The 14,805-nt window shown below is 40.7% G+C and overlaps 1 protein-coding gene across 2 annotated transcripts in view; it reads left to right on the top strand.

Moving 5' to 3' along the window:
• The window catches only part of CAB39L (calcium binding protein 39 like), a 98,861-nt gene that overhangs the window by 63,807 nt on the left and 20,249 nt on the right, over positions 1–14,805 (top strand). For both annotated transcript variants that reach the window (XM_065417198.1, XM_065417190.1), the window contains exons 5-6: positions 1,458–1,576; positions 10,111–10,279. In XM_065417198.1, coding sequence (XP_065273270.1) covers positions 1,458–1,576; positions 10,111–10,279 — 288 coding nt within the window. The remainder of the gene's footprint in view (positions 1–1,457; positions 1,577–10,110; positions 10,280–14,805) is intronic.

Below are 14,805 nucleotides of genomic sequence, written 5' to 3'. Positions count from 1 at the left end.
CAAATCCTGTGCTTATGCAGCTAGGATCATTTACATTTCTGGCCAATGTTGTCTCCCCTTTTCAACAGCTCTTCTTTTCTGGATTATTTTCATTGTGTACTAACTTTTGCAACTCCTGGGAACAGGTCTCATGACTTGCAGATTTAATTGTGCAGCATTCCGTATTTATGTGGAGAGTGTTACAGTTTAAAAGGGAACAATTTAAAAAAGAAATTGGCTTAATTACAGGAATGTCCAAGTGTCAAGAATATCTCAAACAGCAGCAGATGGGCCATCCTACTGATTTGATTCCCTTTCTTAGTCTCTTACTCTCCAGGCCAGCTGGGCTGGAACAACTAGGAAGGCAGAATATTCAGTCCTTCTCAAGAGTGATTTATTTGCAAGGATGAAGCTAGGAAAATTCTCCTCTGTGTGAAACTATCTGCCCTTTGCCTTGAGACCTTCATTAATTTCCCAGCCAAGGAATGTGTTTGTCTTCTTGTAATGCATCTATGAATATTATACAGATTATAAATAACACTTTCCTATGGTTTGCATTGTCCATTATGACCCAATATTTATCCACTACAAGACTTTTAATGTGGCTCTCTCCACTTTTGCAACAGCAACTTCTCTGGGTGATTACAAAATGGCTCAGAAGGGCGTTCTCAGAAGTCTTTAACCGGAATGATGATGACTAATGTGGTACAAGATTCAGAAGATGTATATGTGGAGAGTAATAGCAGGAGAAAATGGGAGGGTTCCTCGGAGCTTCAGAGAAGTTATGGACCAATCTCATCCAGTTTGGGGGGAATAAAGTAGAGTCAACAACAACAAAAAACCAGAGCACAGATAATGACAATAACATTTGTCTTATACTTAACCTTAACATAAAGATTATAAGAGGAATGCTAGTCCTGTCCTTCAGTACACCAGGCACGTTGCTGTATATTAGGGGTTGGAATTAAGTTATAAAAATAGTTTTTTTTTAAGAGTAAGAGTTAGCTAAATTTGACTATCATTTTGATTGTGATAGTAATAAAAGGGGAAAAAGTCTAGTCTGACCAAGTGGGTCAAAACCATGCATTGCACTGCCCCATTGGGAACTCGGTTTGAGTGCTGCTGTGAGGACTCAGAATTTGGGGGCTAAGGGAGCAGATGTGCATCACTGGTGAGACGTTGTTAATTAACAGAACAAAGGATTTGGTTTTTGTCTGCATTTTTGGCAAAAGAAAAATGCAAATGTTGTCCAGAACAAATAGATGGGGGAACCAAAGGATCCTGTTGAGCCATTGAAGATGCACCCATCTTTCGAGCAATAAGATGTGGGGGTCAACAGCAAAGAAAGACAGCTAGGGCAAGCTGGTGTTGACTTGTTCTGTTTTGGGTCTCTTTTCCTATTGTAAATAAAGACTCTAATGAATAATCAAATTCTTTCATGTTTTCACACTTGCAACTATGTTTTGTTTCTTTAATAGGGCAAAAAGGATGTGTCCCAGATATTTAATAACATCTTGAGAAGACAAATTGGCACTCGAAGCCCTACTGTGGAATACATTAGTGCCCATCCACATATCCTATTTATGCTTCTAAAAGGGTGGGTGTTCATTTTAATCTGAGTTTGATTTCCATTAAGCAGGATTGTCTGGAGCATGCTTGTATGGCATTTGATCTACCTTATACGATGGTTTAAAAAAAAAAAAGGTGCATGAAATTTCAGCCTTAATTTCAGATTTCTTGGCTTCTGTTGACTTGCTACTACTTAAGTGGACACTTGTACACATTTCAGTACCTGCATTATTTATTTGGCCATGATTTCTTGGCCAAACTCCATATTGGGGTAATTACATTCTGACTGCTTTCCGCCTCTGTTTTCCATGAGATACTCTCTTCCATTCCTGCCCTAAACTGTTGTGTAGGATTGATGGGTGCAGCTAAGTAACTGCTGGGTTCCCTTCACAGGTGGCTGCATTTCAGTAGTGAGCAAAATGATTCCTATAAATATTTGGCCAAATTCTGGACTATTGCATGTTGTGTAGAGAAGACTACAAGAAAGGTAGTGGTGTCTGAAAGACATGCTCTACAACCCCTCGCCTCGTGACCACATGGAAGTTCTTCCTCGTGGACTTTGCACGGTTGGGGTTCTGTGAGTTTTGGACTGACATTAGAGAGGGGGATGGAATCAGGGAACATGTTCCCCTCAACAACCAGCAGATTTCCAAGTGCAGATCAATGCAGAAGTTAACGCTGCTCTTTTTAGCGTTAATTCTCCCTCTGGTTTCTGTCTCACAGAAGGAGTTAGTGCTCAGCTCAGAGGCCTCCAAGGTGAGCTATGCTGCCATGAAAGGGGACTAGGCAGCAGCACAGAGGGGATGTTAACTGCATTGATGCATGGGAATGCATGAGTGAGACCAAACTTCTCTGAGGTTTCTGTTCTCTCTGCTAGGCCACAAATCTCCCTGCCCTTATATTGAGAATCTTAGCTTTTCCGTGGTTTGAAAGCTGCTATTTTCTGATCACCCTTTCATTTTTTTTTTCCTGGGGGAGGGTGATTATAGGCCTTTGTTTATAAAGAGCTTTAGGATTGTTTTGAATGAAAGTTACTATGTAAAAATAAGATGTTATATTGGTCAGTTAATAAATATAACCAGTTTAATCTCTTGGTTAACCATATAATAGCAGTACTGTTAAACTCAGGCATTCAAAAATCAGGAGATGGGCCCCCAAAATTGAGATTAAAAAAAATACATTTGGGGGTCTTTAATTACCTTTTTTGAGCCTTTAGGGTTTTAATTTTCAAGCTTTTCTCTGCAACCATGGATAGCAATTTACTGTTTACAAAAAATGCACTCTGGGATTTTCATATAACAACATAGCTCCATGAGCTGGGACTTTAAGAAAAATCCCAAATATTGCAAGACTCACAATGAAATCACAAGAGCTGGCAACATGCTCACAGCTCTGGTAATGATTTAAAAAAAAAAAAAAAAAAAAGAATTGGACTTTAACTGTATTACTAGTTGGGATTTCCCCCCCCAGATTTTCCAAATTAGGAGCCTGCTCCTGTTGAAATTGGTGGCAAAATTCTGGTTGACTTCAATGGGAGCAGGATTGGGCCCACTATTTTTGATAAAGTTGCGGGATAAATACAGAAACTGAGCTACTCATTGGTCTTAACATATCATTGGATTTAATAGTTTAACTTTATCCTTAACCTTGAAACTCAGATTTGTTTTATATCTGTTAATCTGAGTCACAGAGGCAGCAGATTTCTCAAAAGGATGCCAGCCAGCTATATGGATTTTTGTTGTTGCTGAATTTTAATTAATTAATGTCAAGCTACAGATTATGTATTGGGTGAATACTCTATTTCAGAAAACTAGTCTTAATGATTATGCCAATTTGTTTCTCTATAAAATATTGGCATTTTGTTAAATTTAATGGTATTAAAATACATATAGCAGATTTTAATAAAGCAAGGCATGAAGTCCATTCACTTACTTGTATCAATAATGCATTTGCACAAATTTGGCATTTGCATGTGACTTTTATGTCCAGTTGTAATGATTGCATATACAAAAGATGATGTGCAAAAATGCACACAGATTTTGGGCGTCAACTACGAAGTGAGTTGGTTGATAATAAGTAAAACAAAATTCCCAAAGGAAATACTTTACAGCTCACTTATATAGTTGCTTCGTTTTGATACATTCAAAGTACTGCCTATTTAATGTTTATGTGGTCAAATCCTGAAGTACCCTGCCTGCGAATACATTGCTCAAATGAAAAGCTACATTTTTGTTGCATTGAGACTAGTCTGCAGAGATTTGTGTGAGGGATTTCTGTTCTTCTCTGCTGGCTGTAGATGTGACTTCCCTGGCAGGTCTCCACAGGAGAACATAGGCAGTAAGAAAGTGAGTATCTCCTACAAATGTGATTTGTGCTCAGCATGGAACTGCATGGGTCAAATCCTACAGAAAGGGGCATTTGAAGACCATCTCTGCTTCTCCCCAATCCCAAATACTTCAGGCTGGTCTACACTGAAAAGGTACATTGGCATAGGTACGTCTCAAGAGACGTAGCTATGCTGACCTAACCACTGGTGTAAACAGCACTAGGTTAATGGAAGTATTCTTCCATCAACCTAGCTACCGCCTCTCAGGGAGATGTATTAATTACCGCAATAAGAGAACCCCACCTGTTGCTGTAGTGAATGTCTACACTGAAGTGCTACAGCAACACAGCTGCAGCAGCGTTTTTAAGTGTAGATATAGCATCAGTAGTAGTTGTCTATAAACAGCTTGTGGGGCTAAGGATTTCTTCAATCTACCGTTTTGCAGCCCAGCTTCAAATGGCTATGAAGATATGTACGCTGTTCCTTTAAATTTCTAGCAGGAATCCAGGTAGGAGGGGCAAAGCAAGGTTCTATGCAGAAATTTGACAGTGAAGTAGAGAGAGGCAGAATAGCTGAAGAAATAATGTTTTTCTCCTGCTGATTAAGTTTCTTGTTCAGAGTTAGAGGAAAGCAACTCTCTGTGACCCTTTTGCCTTGTCACGTGACAGTGATAATAGCTCCTTTAATCACTGCTTAGGTAAATTTCATAAATTTTTCTGTTGATTAAGTAAAAAATAAATATTTGTCTAATCTTTAAATCAGTTTTTTAAACCATTTTTTCACCCCCTTTTGCTAGCTTTATCCTTTGGATTCTTCTTTCCTTCCTCCTCCCATTTTCTTTGGCACATTGCCTGGTTTTATACAGTGTGGCGCAATTCTGTAAAATATTTTTGGATCGTGTCCCAAGTACTCTTTGGATTCTCTGTAAATAAATAGGGGAAAAAAAGATAATATGGAAGCTTATAATGTATATTGTAACATCAATGGGAATAGCACTATTAACTGTGCCAAAATATTAATGTATGCCAGTCCTGGAGAACCTTGTAAGAAAGAACTAAAGAATTCTACTGGAATGGTCCAAAACTCTCACTTTTACAATATTACAGCAATATTTGGGGATTGCTGCTGAATGCTGTAACTTTTATATACTCCTCATCATTGTGGCAAATCCCAAAGGTACATGGCCTCCTTGTAAATCAAGCACCACCTGAATTGATCTCTGTCAAGGTGCTTAATGTGGTCTAGCTGCACATTCAGCTTATGGCCCTCACTAGCAATCTTCTTGCACCACTGAAGTTTGTGGCACCTATGTGATCACTGGCCGTGTAGTGACATTCCTTAGTATACACGCTTCGGAATTCATTGGTCTTCAATTCTTATAACATGTCCATACCAAGAAAACAGCTGAAACTGAACCGTTGCTGATGGAGGTGGCTGCTGGGTTTATTGGCTTTGAAGATCCTCATTTCTGAACTTGTCCTGCCACTTGATATGGAACAACTGACAAAGATGATGACGGTCGAAAACATCAATCTGATGTTCTTCAGCCTTTCTCAGCACCGCTTCCATACGATGGAGTTGCTATAACCATGGTTCCATAGATCCGTAGCTTCATAGCAACCTTGATGTCTCCTCAGAGGCTGCTGAACGGCACTAAACATGACAGCAGCTGCTGCCATACAAGCATCCACAGGCGCTGGCATCTAATTTTCCCCGGGGGTGCTCAACTCCCGCTCAGCCCCAGGCCTCACCCCCACTCCACCCATCCTCTTCCTCCACCCCCACTCCACCCCTGGTCATGCCTCCATTCCACCCATTCCCCCAAGGCCTCACCCCACCGGCCTCTTCCCCACCTCTTTCCGCCCCCTCCCCCAAGCGTGCAAGCCACGGTGTGCAAGAGGTGCTGGGAGGGGGAGGAGATGATCAGCACGGGCCGCCAGTGGGCGGGAGTGAAGGGGGGGGAGCTTGGTTCCTGCTGGGTGCTAAGCACCTGCTAATTTTTCTCTATGGAGACTCCACGGAGTCGGCACCTATCCAAGCATCTACATCTTTTGAGCATTCTCCAGTGCTGTCTGACACTGCCCAAGTATTTGACAGTTGCTACCTGCTACCTGGACAGATTTTTACTGAGCTGGTTGTAATCTGGATCTGAGGGCTGCTTGATGGGAATGGCCAGGGGCTTAGTTTTATCCAGATTAATTACCAGATCAACATGCACTGCTTCTTTCCTGACCAGATCGGCCATCAGCTGCAGCAATTCACCACACTGATCCAACAAGACAATGTTATTGGTGTATTCAAGATCTCGAAGCAGAATAGTGTTCAGTTCAATGCCACCGATGGCTGCCTCCTGAAGATTATCTATCAACCAATCAATACCAGTATTGAACAAAGATGGTGACAGAATGCAGCCTTGCTGAACTCCCATGGAGATAGGAAACCATGCCATGTATCTGCCTTTGACTCAAACACAGCTTTCTGTTCCTTTATAGAACTCTTTGTGCTCTCTCTTGATTGATAAAACTTTTTTATACAAGGGATCTTAATAAGATGCCTTGAGCCTGTAATACATTTGAGCGAACACAGAGGCACCTATCTGCATGGATCCAACTTTGGGGTTGAGTTCCAACTTCCACAACTTATAGTAAGTGCCTAACGTAGGGGTAGGGCCCCAAGCCTGCAATTTGTTGCATGTGACCAGTCTTCTGTGCTCATGTGCCATGAATTGCAAGATTGGGTCTATGTGCTTAACTTAGCCCTGTATTTCCTTTGTTCACTTTTTTTATTGATTATGTATTTTCTTGTGAATATAATATAATATTTCTTTAAAAAAGGAAGAAAAACTGAAACAAACCCAAAGTAATGCCACAAGTATTCTCTCCCTGTTATCTCCCTGAATTTGGCCATCTCTGTTATAAAATTATAGGATGCTATCTCTGACATATATTTTATTTAAAAAATAAGTCAATCAGGATGTATGTTTTACACACAATTGTAGAAAAAACAGCACAGAACTATCATGAAGGCAAGTCATTGTTTGCGCAGTATTGAATGAAAAATTTCCATTGCCACTTGACAGTCAGTTCCCAGCAGCAACAACAAAAGGTCACTTTTTTCACTGCATAATGTGAGCTCTGTTGTTAAGTGGGAAGATTCCTGAATAAGCTCTCCTTCCCAGCATTTCCTGTGTAATACTGCAGTGGCACTGCCAGCTTGAGATAACTATTACCACCTCCGGTCTTCATTTTACTTCTCAGTTAATCCCTCCCAAATTGTTAGCTTCACAAAAAGACTCAGCAAACGGTTGGTTGGTTGTTTTTGTGTGTGTGTGTGTGTGTGTGTGTGTGTGTGTGTATAATATAAAAAGAATAGGATAATTGACTTACCTGCTGCCAAGGGGACTAACTTTAATGGTTTTGTATTTTCCCTTTATGGAGGCTCAGTATGATTTGCAGAGTGCAAATAGGACTTCAAATGAATGTAGCTTTTGGTATATAAATTAGCAAATGTCTTTGGGCCAAATTAATCCCCGATGTCCATTGGAATCCATTGCATTCAGTGGTGTTAGACCAGGGATGAATTCAGTCCCCTGTGATGTAAAATAATGTATAACTTTGTACCAGAGAAAATTACAGCAGACTTCAGTTCAGGTGCTAGGATGGCATTCTGTACATGAAAGAAATCAGAGTTCAAAATCTCCATGGGCCACCTTGCCATGCTGTGTTTCTGTGCTGTACTCCATTGCTGCCTCCTTTCTGAATAGGGATAATATCTGTACTATTACAGCATCACTAAAGGCTTGATCGTGTGCTCATTAAAGTCGATAGCAAAACTCTCATTGACTTCAGTGGTGTAAGGTCAGGCCTAAGAAGCTGAGGGGGATGTGGCAATTTGTCAAGAAGTCTCTTCTTGTGCCCCTCCAGTCTTGATGCCCTGCTTGTCTCCTTCTTCCACCCTTATCTCCGTGCTTTCTTCTATCCTGCCCCTACTGTGCCAACTGACTTCTATTCTCCTTCAAGTCTCTCTTTGACTTGCTGATTTCACAGTGTCCACAAAAATGAGTTGTAAATATTAAAAAGGTGATTTCTTCTTCTGGGTTTCCCAGTGCATCCCGTGTTCAGTGTCTAACTTTTAGGTTGTAAGTTCTTCAGAGCAGGTAGGATCTTCATTTTGTGTCTTTATACTATTGAGCACATTTCAGCTAATAATAACTAATCATCATCACTAAAAATGCTGTATTAACATCTGGTAATGGATTACTTTCCCTCCTGGTTCTCTGTTAAATTCCACAGTGGCTCTGAATGGAACTGCTGGTGCAGACAAAGTGCTAATTATGGCCAGACAGCTGGTAATCTTCTTTCAGGTATATTCCAGGAGCCAAGTACAACTTGCCTTACTTATGTAGCCCCAGTGACATACCAAATGACATAAGGGTTCTACTGCATTTACTTACAATACCACCTGTGTTTTTGGAAGTGTATTGTGTTGGCAAAAATATAATGTATTTATATTCCTCCTAAAATGTTCCCCAGCCCAGCCATTAAACATTTCCTGGCCACACTCCTAGAAGTGACTCTGCCTCTTCTGTTTGAAAATGTGCATTTGTACTAATGTGACCTGATGCAGTAGAGAAGAGGAAACTCTTAACAGAAAACATCAGTGGACATTTACTATATAAAGAGTCATATGTTTAGTGTGCAAATGGCCCCCCAAATGATAGAGACATGCTTGTCATCAGCTGCTTGGGATTTATTTTCGTTTGAGGCAAGAGGAGCTTCATTTGACTTTTGAATCAGTGGTTCATTTTTCACTAGGCCAGCTATTGTAGTCATCACATGGAAATATGCAGCCTTAGTATGCTCTGGAAACACTACCATTCTTTTTAACGTGGAAGCTGGTGGTGAATTTGAAAGGCCCACTCACTCACAGCACAGATGGCAGTCTGTCTTATTTTTTAGCCTGACAGTAGAAATTAATTGTGCAGAGAAACAATAAGGTAAATAAGCTTTGGCTAACAGTCAACCTATTGAAGCAGAGTTTCCTCTCTGTTCATTTGGGCCCTGTCATTTTCAGCTAAATGAACATTGTTAAAACATATTCATTGTGTAGTAATTTAAATGTTGCAGGGGGAGGAGGTTTGGGGGTTTTTTGGTTGGCTAAATCACATCCATTTTTTTCTTGAAACCTTGCATGCTTTATTTCAGTGTGCACTTTGACTTAAAGGAGATACAGTGTGTTACATAGGAATTAGAGAGAGATGACTCTTCTCCCTCCCCCCCCCCCCCACCCGGGGTTTACAAGTGTGCTTGCTGCTGTACAATACAGTGTCTTCGCCATAAGGTGGTTACAACCTGAGGGCCAAATGCTGGTCTTCATCTCAGTCTCTGTGGAGATTTGTTCAGAACAAAATTCTGCCCAAACTCCCAGGCTACAGAATAGGTCATCAGAACTGCAGAGAGACAGACACTGAAGAGGCTGCATGGATAAACTCTTCCTCTCTTGCTTGTTAGAGATTAGTGTTCCAGTGGAGTCTTTTCTTATTGCGGAGTGGAGAGGGGCAAAAACATGGTCTATGAGGCGGCATATATTTTACTTATAAAAGTTAAGGGTCTCCCGAGTTATTTAAAAAGGGGGTTGGAATATACTGTATTTGGTTTACCCTCTCAATTCCAAAATGGTGAAGGAATTCTGTTCAAAATTTTCAAACACACCCCAAAATCACCTTTCAGCAGAGGCCAAGCATAAAAATTTCAATGGAAATGTAAGTATTTCAAAAATTTTAGTTTTCATTCCAACCCCTCCCCCCCATTTTTTTGTACTATTAGCAACCTTAATTATATAGCTCAGGGGTTCTCAAACTGGGGGTCGGGACCCCTCAGGGGGTTGCGAGGCCATTACATGGGGGTCCTGAGCTATCAACCTCTGCCCCAAACCCCACTTGCCTCCAGCATTTTTAATGATGTTAAATATATTAAAAAGTATGTTTAATTTATTAGGGGGGTCGCACTCAGAGGCTTGCGATGTGAAAGGGGTCGCCAGTAAAAAAAAATTTGAGACCCACTGATATAGCTGATGTTTCTCAAGTATGGGTCCAAGCCATGAAGGTTGGATCCAGTGTTCTGTATTAGGGCCTTCTAGTATGTGTTTCTGTTGGTAGATGCATCTTATATGTGGTAGGCAATTGCCCATTTATGCTTAAAATAACCCTCTTTGTCTGGTGCTTTTTCATACTCTAGGTACGAAGCACCACATATTGCCTTACGCTGTGGAATTATGCTGAGAGAATGTATCCGGCATGAGCCACTTGCCAAAATCATCCTTTTCTCAGAACAGTTCAGAGACTTTTTCAAATATGTGGAAATGTCAACGTTTGACATCGCTTCTGATGCCTTTGCTACATTTAAGGTAAATTATTTGATGTCTATGGGAACTTTACAATGTTGGGTTTAAAACAGCACTCCTCCCTCACTGGCTTTAGACTGTTGGATGCGGTATAGTACACAGGGATTGGGTTTTTCTTTCTAGTAGACTGCTTTTTTTACTGTTAGATAGAGAGGACTAAATTCATCCCTGGTCTGATTGTGACTGGATTTACAGCAGGGATAGAGTCAGTCCAGAGTCTTTAATTTAATCCAGATTTCTATTTCTTTGATGTCCTTCATCCTGATGTTCCAAGGCATTTTGTATAACCATTTGAAACTAAAATTAGCCATGTATCACATATAATCCCTTAAAAAATAATATATGGGATGAATCATTTTAGTCATTCACTATGTTCCTTACTTCATCTTACTGCTCTGAGTTTGGTCCTTACACACCACACTGCTTAGCCATAGTTATAGATAGGACAAGCTTTTCTCATAGATTCATCTTAAAATATTGGCAGTTCTACAATCCAGTCCTACATGGTACTCATTGCCTTCTCCCTGGGGATCTGTGGGCTTGGAGCACCAAGCAGGTTCAGATTTTAAGGCCTTGATCACTGCAATTTCTTGCATGCAGACAGGCTACTACACTCACGCAGAACCCTAATGAAGTCACTGGGACTTTGCATGGGTGCAGCAGTCTGGAAAATACAATGAATTTCAGGATTATGGCCTAAGAGAGTAATTGCTATGCAGACTCAGGTGACTTGTTCTTAGATAATTTAAAACAAAGAGAATGATTTCTTTAAAGTTCAGGAACCTGAGGCTGCAGCAGCCTTTGGGTTTTTATTCTTCAGAAGCAGAGTTAGGCAAATAAATTCCATGAATATTTGCGTGAATAGTTCAATGAAGTACCTTTCACAGTATTCACAATCCTTTATTTTGTTTGTATCCAGATTTAAGTACAACTTAAAAGAAATCCTGTCTGGGCTCTAGGTGCCCTTATTGTTAAAGTTAAAATAATTACAAAACCAAAACATCAGCATGCTTTTTGGAGTACGTTTGCAAATTGGTTGTTACATTGATCCGATCACAAAACAGATGTAAATCATATGATTAATGTGATCAGTCACAATGCAACAACACAATTCAAATAGCAAGCTACAGAGTCCACAAAATTAATGAAAGTTTTGTTGAATAATTTTGATGAATGAATAAAATATGTGACTTTCTTAATCTGTGCACAGACATTCTACAAACTGAGAAGGGGCAAGGACCTTCCCCACCTTGGGAGGCCCATGTAAGGGCCAGATGTAACTGCTGTATCTGCACTGCTTCCATATTCTTGGAGGAGCAGGGAGGTGGAATCAAGACTCTGTTCCCCTCCTCTGCACCATTCCATGGAGTGGGCCTGGCACACACAGAAGAAAAAACTGGCAAGGCACACCACCGAAAGGAGTGTAGTAGTGGTTTTGAGTCCCCTATGTACTGCATCGTTCAAGGAGGTATTCTGCCTCCATGACACAGAATATCTCCCAGTGGTCTCCATGGGGAGGTGTGGCCACATACCACTTTTTACCATAGGCTGTGTTTAAATGGCACAGTTCAGTTCATTATTGTTTCAGGGAACTGAGTGCTGACATTGTATGTGGAAGTTTATCCTCACTAAGTCCTTGTGGACTGATGCTTCTGCTGAGATGAATAATGTAAATCTTAATCAATAGAAAAGACATCACCACATATTTGAAACAGCAGTAAAAACAGACTGAAAGAATGACTGCTAGACACCTTCAAACCCGGCTCTGTGACTGCAACAGGATAACAGATGCTTGTGCAGAAAAATAATACCAATCCCATAATAAAGCAGATTTTGCCAGCTTCGGCCCAAACAAAATGCACTCATTCCATGACTGAAGTGAGTGACATGCTAAACACATAATTAAAAAAAAAAAAGCTCTTTTTTTGCTTAACCATCCTGGACAAAAGGCTGACATAATTATTAATACCACTTCCAAAGATGTGCTAGGAGATTGGTAGCATGGGTAGTTGAACAAGGTCCATGCCCTAAGGACTTTAAATTGTCAATTTTTAGACACTGCACAAGTGAGAATAAGAACAAACAAGAGGGAGGACTTGAAACATCTCCCCTCTGATTGACATCTCTGCCACTTGGTTTAATATCAGCTTTTCATCAGATCAGTATGGTACCATGTACTAATAATTTCCAATCAGTCAGCTATTTCATCCGACCAACTTTGCCTAAATCTTTCTTCTAAGCAATTCTGGGGTGTTGCCTCCCACAGCTTGTCTTGGTTTTGCAATGTCATTTGTGAACTCTGATAGCAGCATTAGGAAGACTCACTGGAAAGCAATGCCTTCTCAACTAGGTATTTTTTGGGACCTTCCTAAACAAGGTTGTTGCTGGCTTTGACAGGCCTGGCATCTGGGACCTCCATGTCCATGGAATGGTTGTGAAGTAGGAAATGCTGTGTTATTTTACCATGCTGCCTGTTACTCAGTTTAGAGAGACAAAGCCTGTGAGGTAATGTCTTTTATTGGACCAACTTCTGTTGGTGAGAGGGACAAGCTTTCAAGCTACACAGAGCTCCACTTCAGGTCTGGCTTTGTACTGGCCACTAATAGATAATGTAAGAATTTTGGCTGACAAGTAATTCAGAGATTAGTCTTAATGTATGTTGCCATCTCAAAAGGATGGAGAACGTGCATAAGTTGCTATAATGTGCACTATGGACAAGAGAGTACTTGGGTCAGTGTAGTCCTTTTTAAACAAACAAAAAAACAACAACAACTGGTAGATCCAGTAATACCATGTAGGAGTCTGCAAACTTATAGCCAATGCCCATTTAGTATATTGTTAGAAGAAATATAAGAATCCCTGAAGAGGGCACCAACTTTGATCACATGTCTCCCAACCCATAATAGAGGGTTCCACATGCTCATTTCCTCCACTGCTTTGTCCACAAAAGGTTCCCTTTGTTCCTACCTCTTCAATAGTATTCCAATCATTTAAAAAGAAGAATGACTAATTGCATTACTGCTGTTCCCAGCCCCAGCACTGTGGTCATGGAGTTGGGCCAGGCTATGCAACAAAGCACCTTTGAGCTGTATTAGGGACTGCAGACTGCTTTGCCTCCTGTGTGTAACCAACAGATCCATGTAACTTGAAAACATTTCCAATACAGCCTGACTGGATCAAAGGTGCCACATGCACCTGTATTGGTCACACGGTCCTAGGACTGCAGTACAGCGATGCGGCAAATTTTAACTGATGGCTCTGTAAACTTGTAGTTCATGAGACTAGTTTAGAATAAAGAAATAAACTGGTGAAAATAATTACCCTGTGATTACACAGTACTTACCATGTAGGTCTATATTTACTTTGTATGTTAGGTGAGGGTTGTAAAATAGAGGAATTCATGCAAAATCGTAGGTGTCATTTCAGTCTCATTTTACCTCAGTATTTTTTCTTCCCTTTTCCTCAATGTTTAATGATACTTCACAATGCACATTTGTAGCAGTGCATAAAAAAATCTCTTCCCATAATTCTGGAAATGGGAATAGTGCTGCATCTTACATTACATGAAGTTTTTAGGATAAAGGTCAAGTTGGCAAATGAACTTAGTAGGGAAGTAACAGTAAGTCTGTAGATTTGGATTTAGATGGGGAGGGGGGGAAGCAGAGCCACAGTGAGTATGGATGTGGGAATAGAGCAGTGACAGGCAAGGTTAGATGGTAATCATAGAACTGGAAGGGACCTTGAGAGGTCATCTAGTCCAGTCCCCTGCACTCAAGGCAGGACTAAGTATTATCTAGACCATCCCTGACAAGTGTTTATCCAACTTGCTCTTAAAAATCCCCAATGATGGAGATTCCACAACTCCTAGGCAATTTATTCCAGTGCTTAACCACTCTGACAGTTAGGAAGTTTTTCCTGATGTCCAACCTAAACTGCCCTTGCTGCAATTTAAGCCCATTGCTTCTTGTCCTATCCTCAGAGGATAAGAACAACAATTTTTCTCCCTCCTCCTTGTAACAACCTTTTATGTACTTGAAAACTGTTATCATGTCCCCTCTCAGTCTTCTCTTCTCCAGACTGAACAAACCCCATTTTTTTCAGTCTTCCCTCATATGTCATGTTTTCTAGACCTTTAATCATTTATGTTGCTCTTCTCTGGACTTTCTCCAATTTGTCCACATCTTTCCTGAAATGTGGCACCCAGAACTGGACACAATACTCCATTGAGGCCTAATCAGCACGGAGTAGAGTAGAAGAATTACTTCTCGTGTCTTGCTTACAATACTCCTGCTAATACATCCCAGAATGATGTTTGCTTTTTTTTGCAACAGTGTTACACCGTTGACTCATATTTAGCTTGTGATCCACTATGACCCCCGGATCCCTTTCCGCAGTACTCCTTCCTAGGCAGTCATTTCCCATTTTCTGTGTGTGCAACTGATCGTTCCTAATGGCACTTGGGTCAGGAGAAGGGTGATGTGGAGCTGGAGAGGCAACATGAGGGTCAGCTGTAGCAACCACTTTGACAA

Source organism: Emys orbicularis, chromosome 1 (assembly GCF_028017835.1).
Source record: "Emys orbicularis isolate rEmyOrb1 chromosome 1, rEmyOrb1.hap1, whole genome shotgun sequence".
Classification (NCBI taxonomy): domain Eukaryota; kingdom Metazoa; phylum Chordata; order Testudines; family Emydidae; genus Emys; species Emys orbicularis.
The sequence above is the reverse complement of the archived record's forward strand: the minus strand, read 5'-3'. Positions and strand labels throughout refer to the sequence as shown.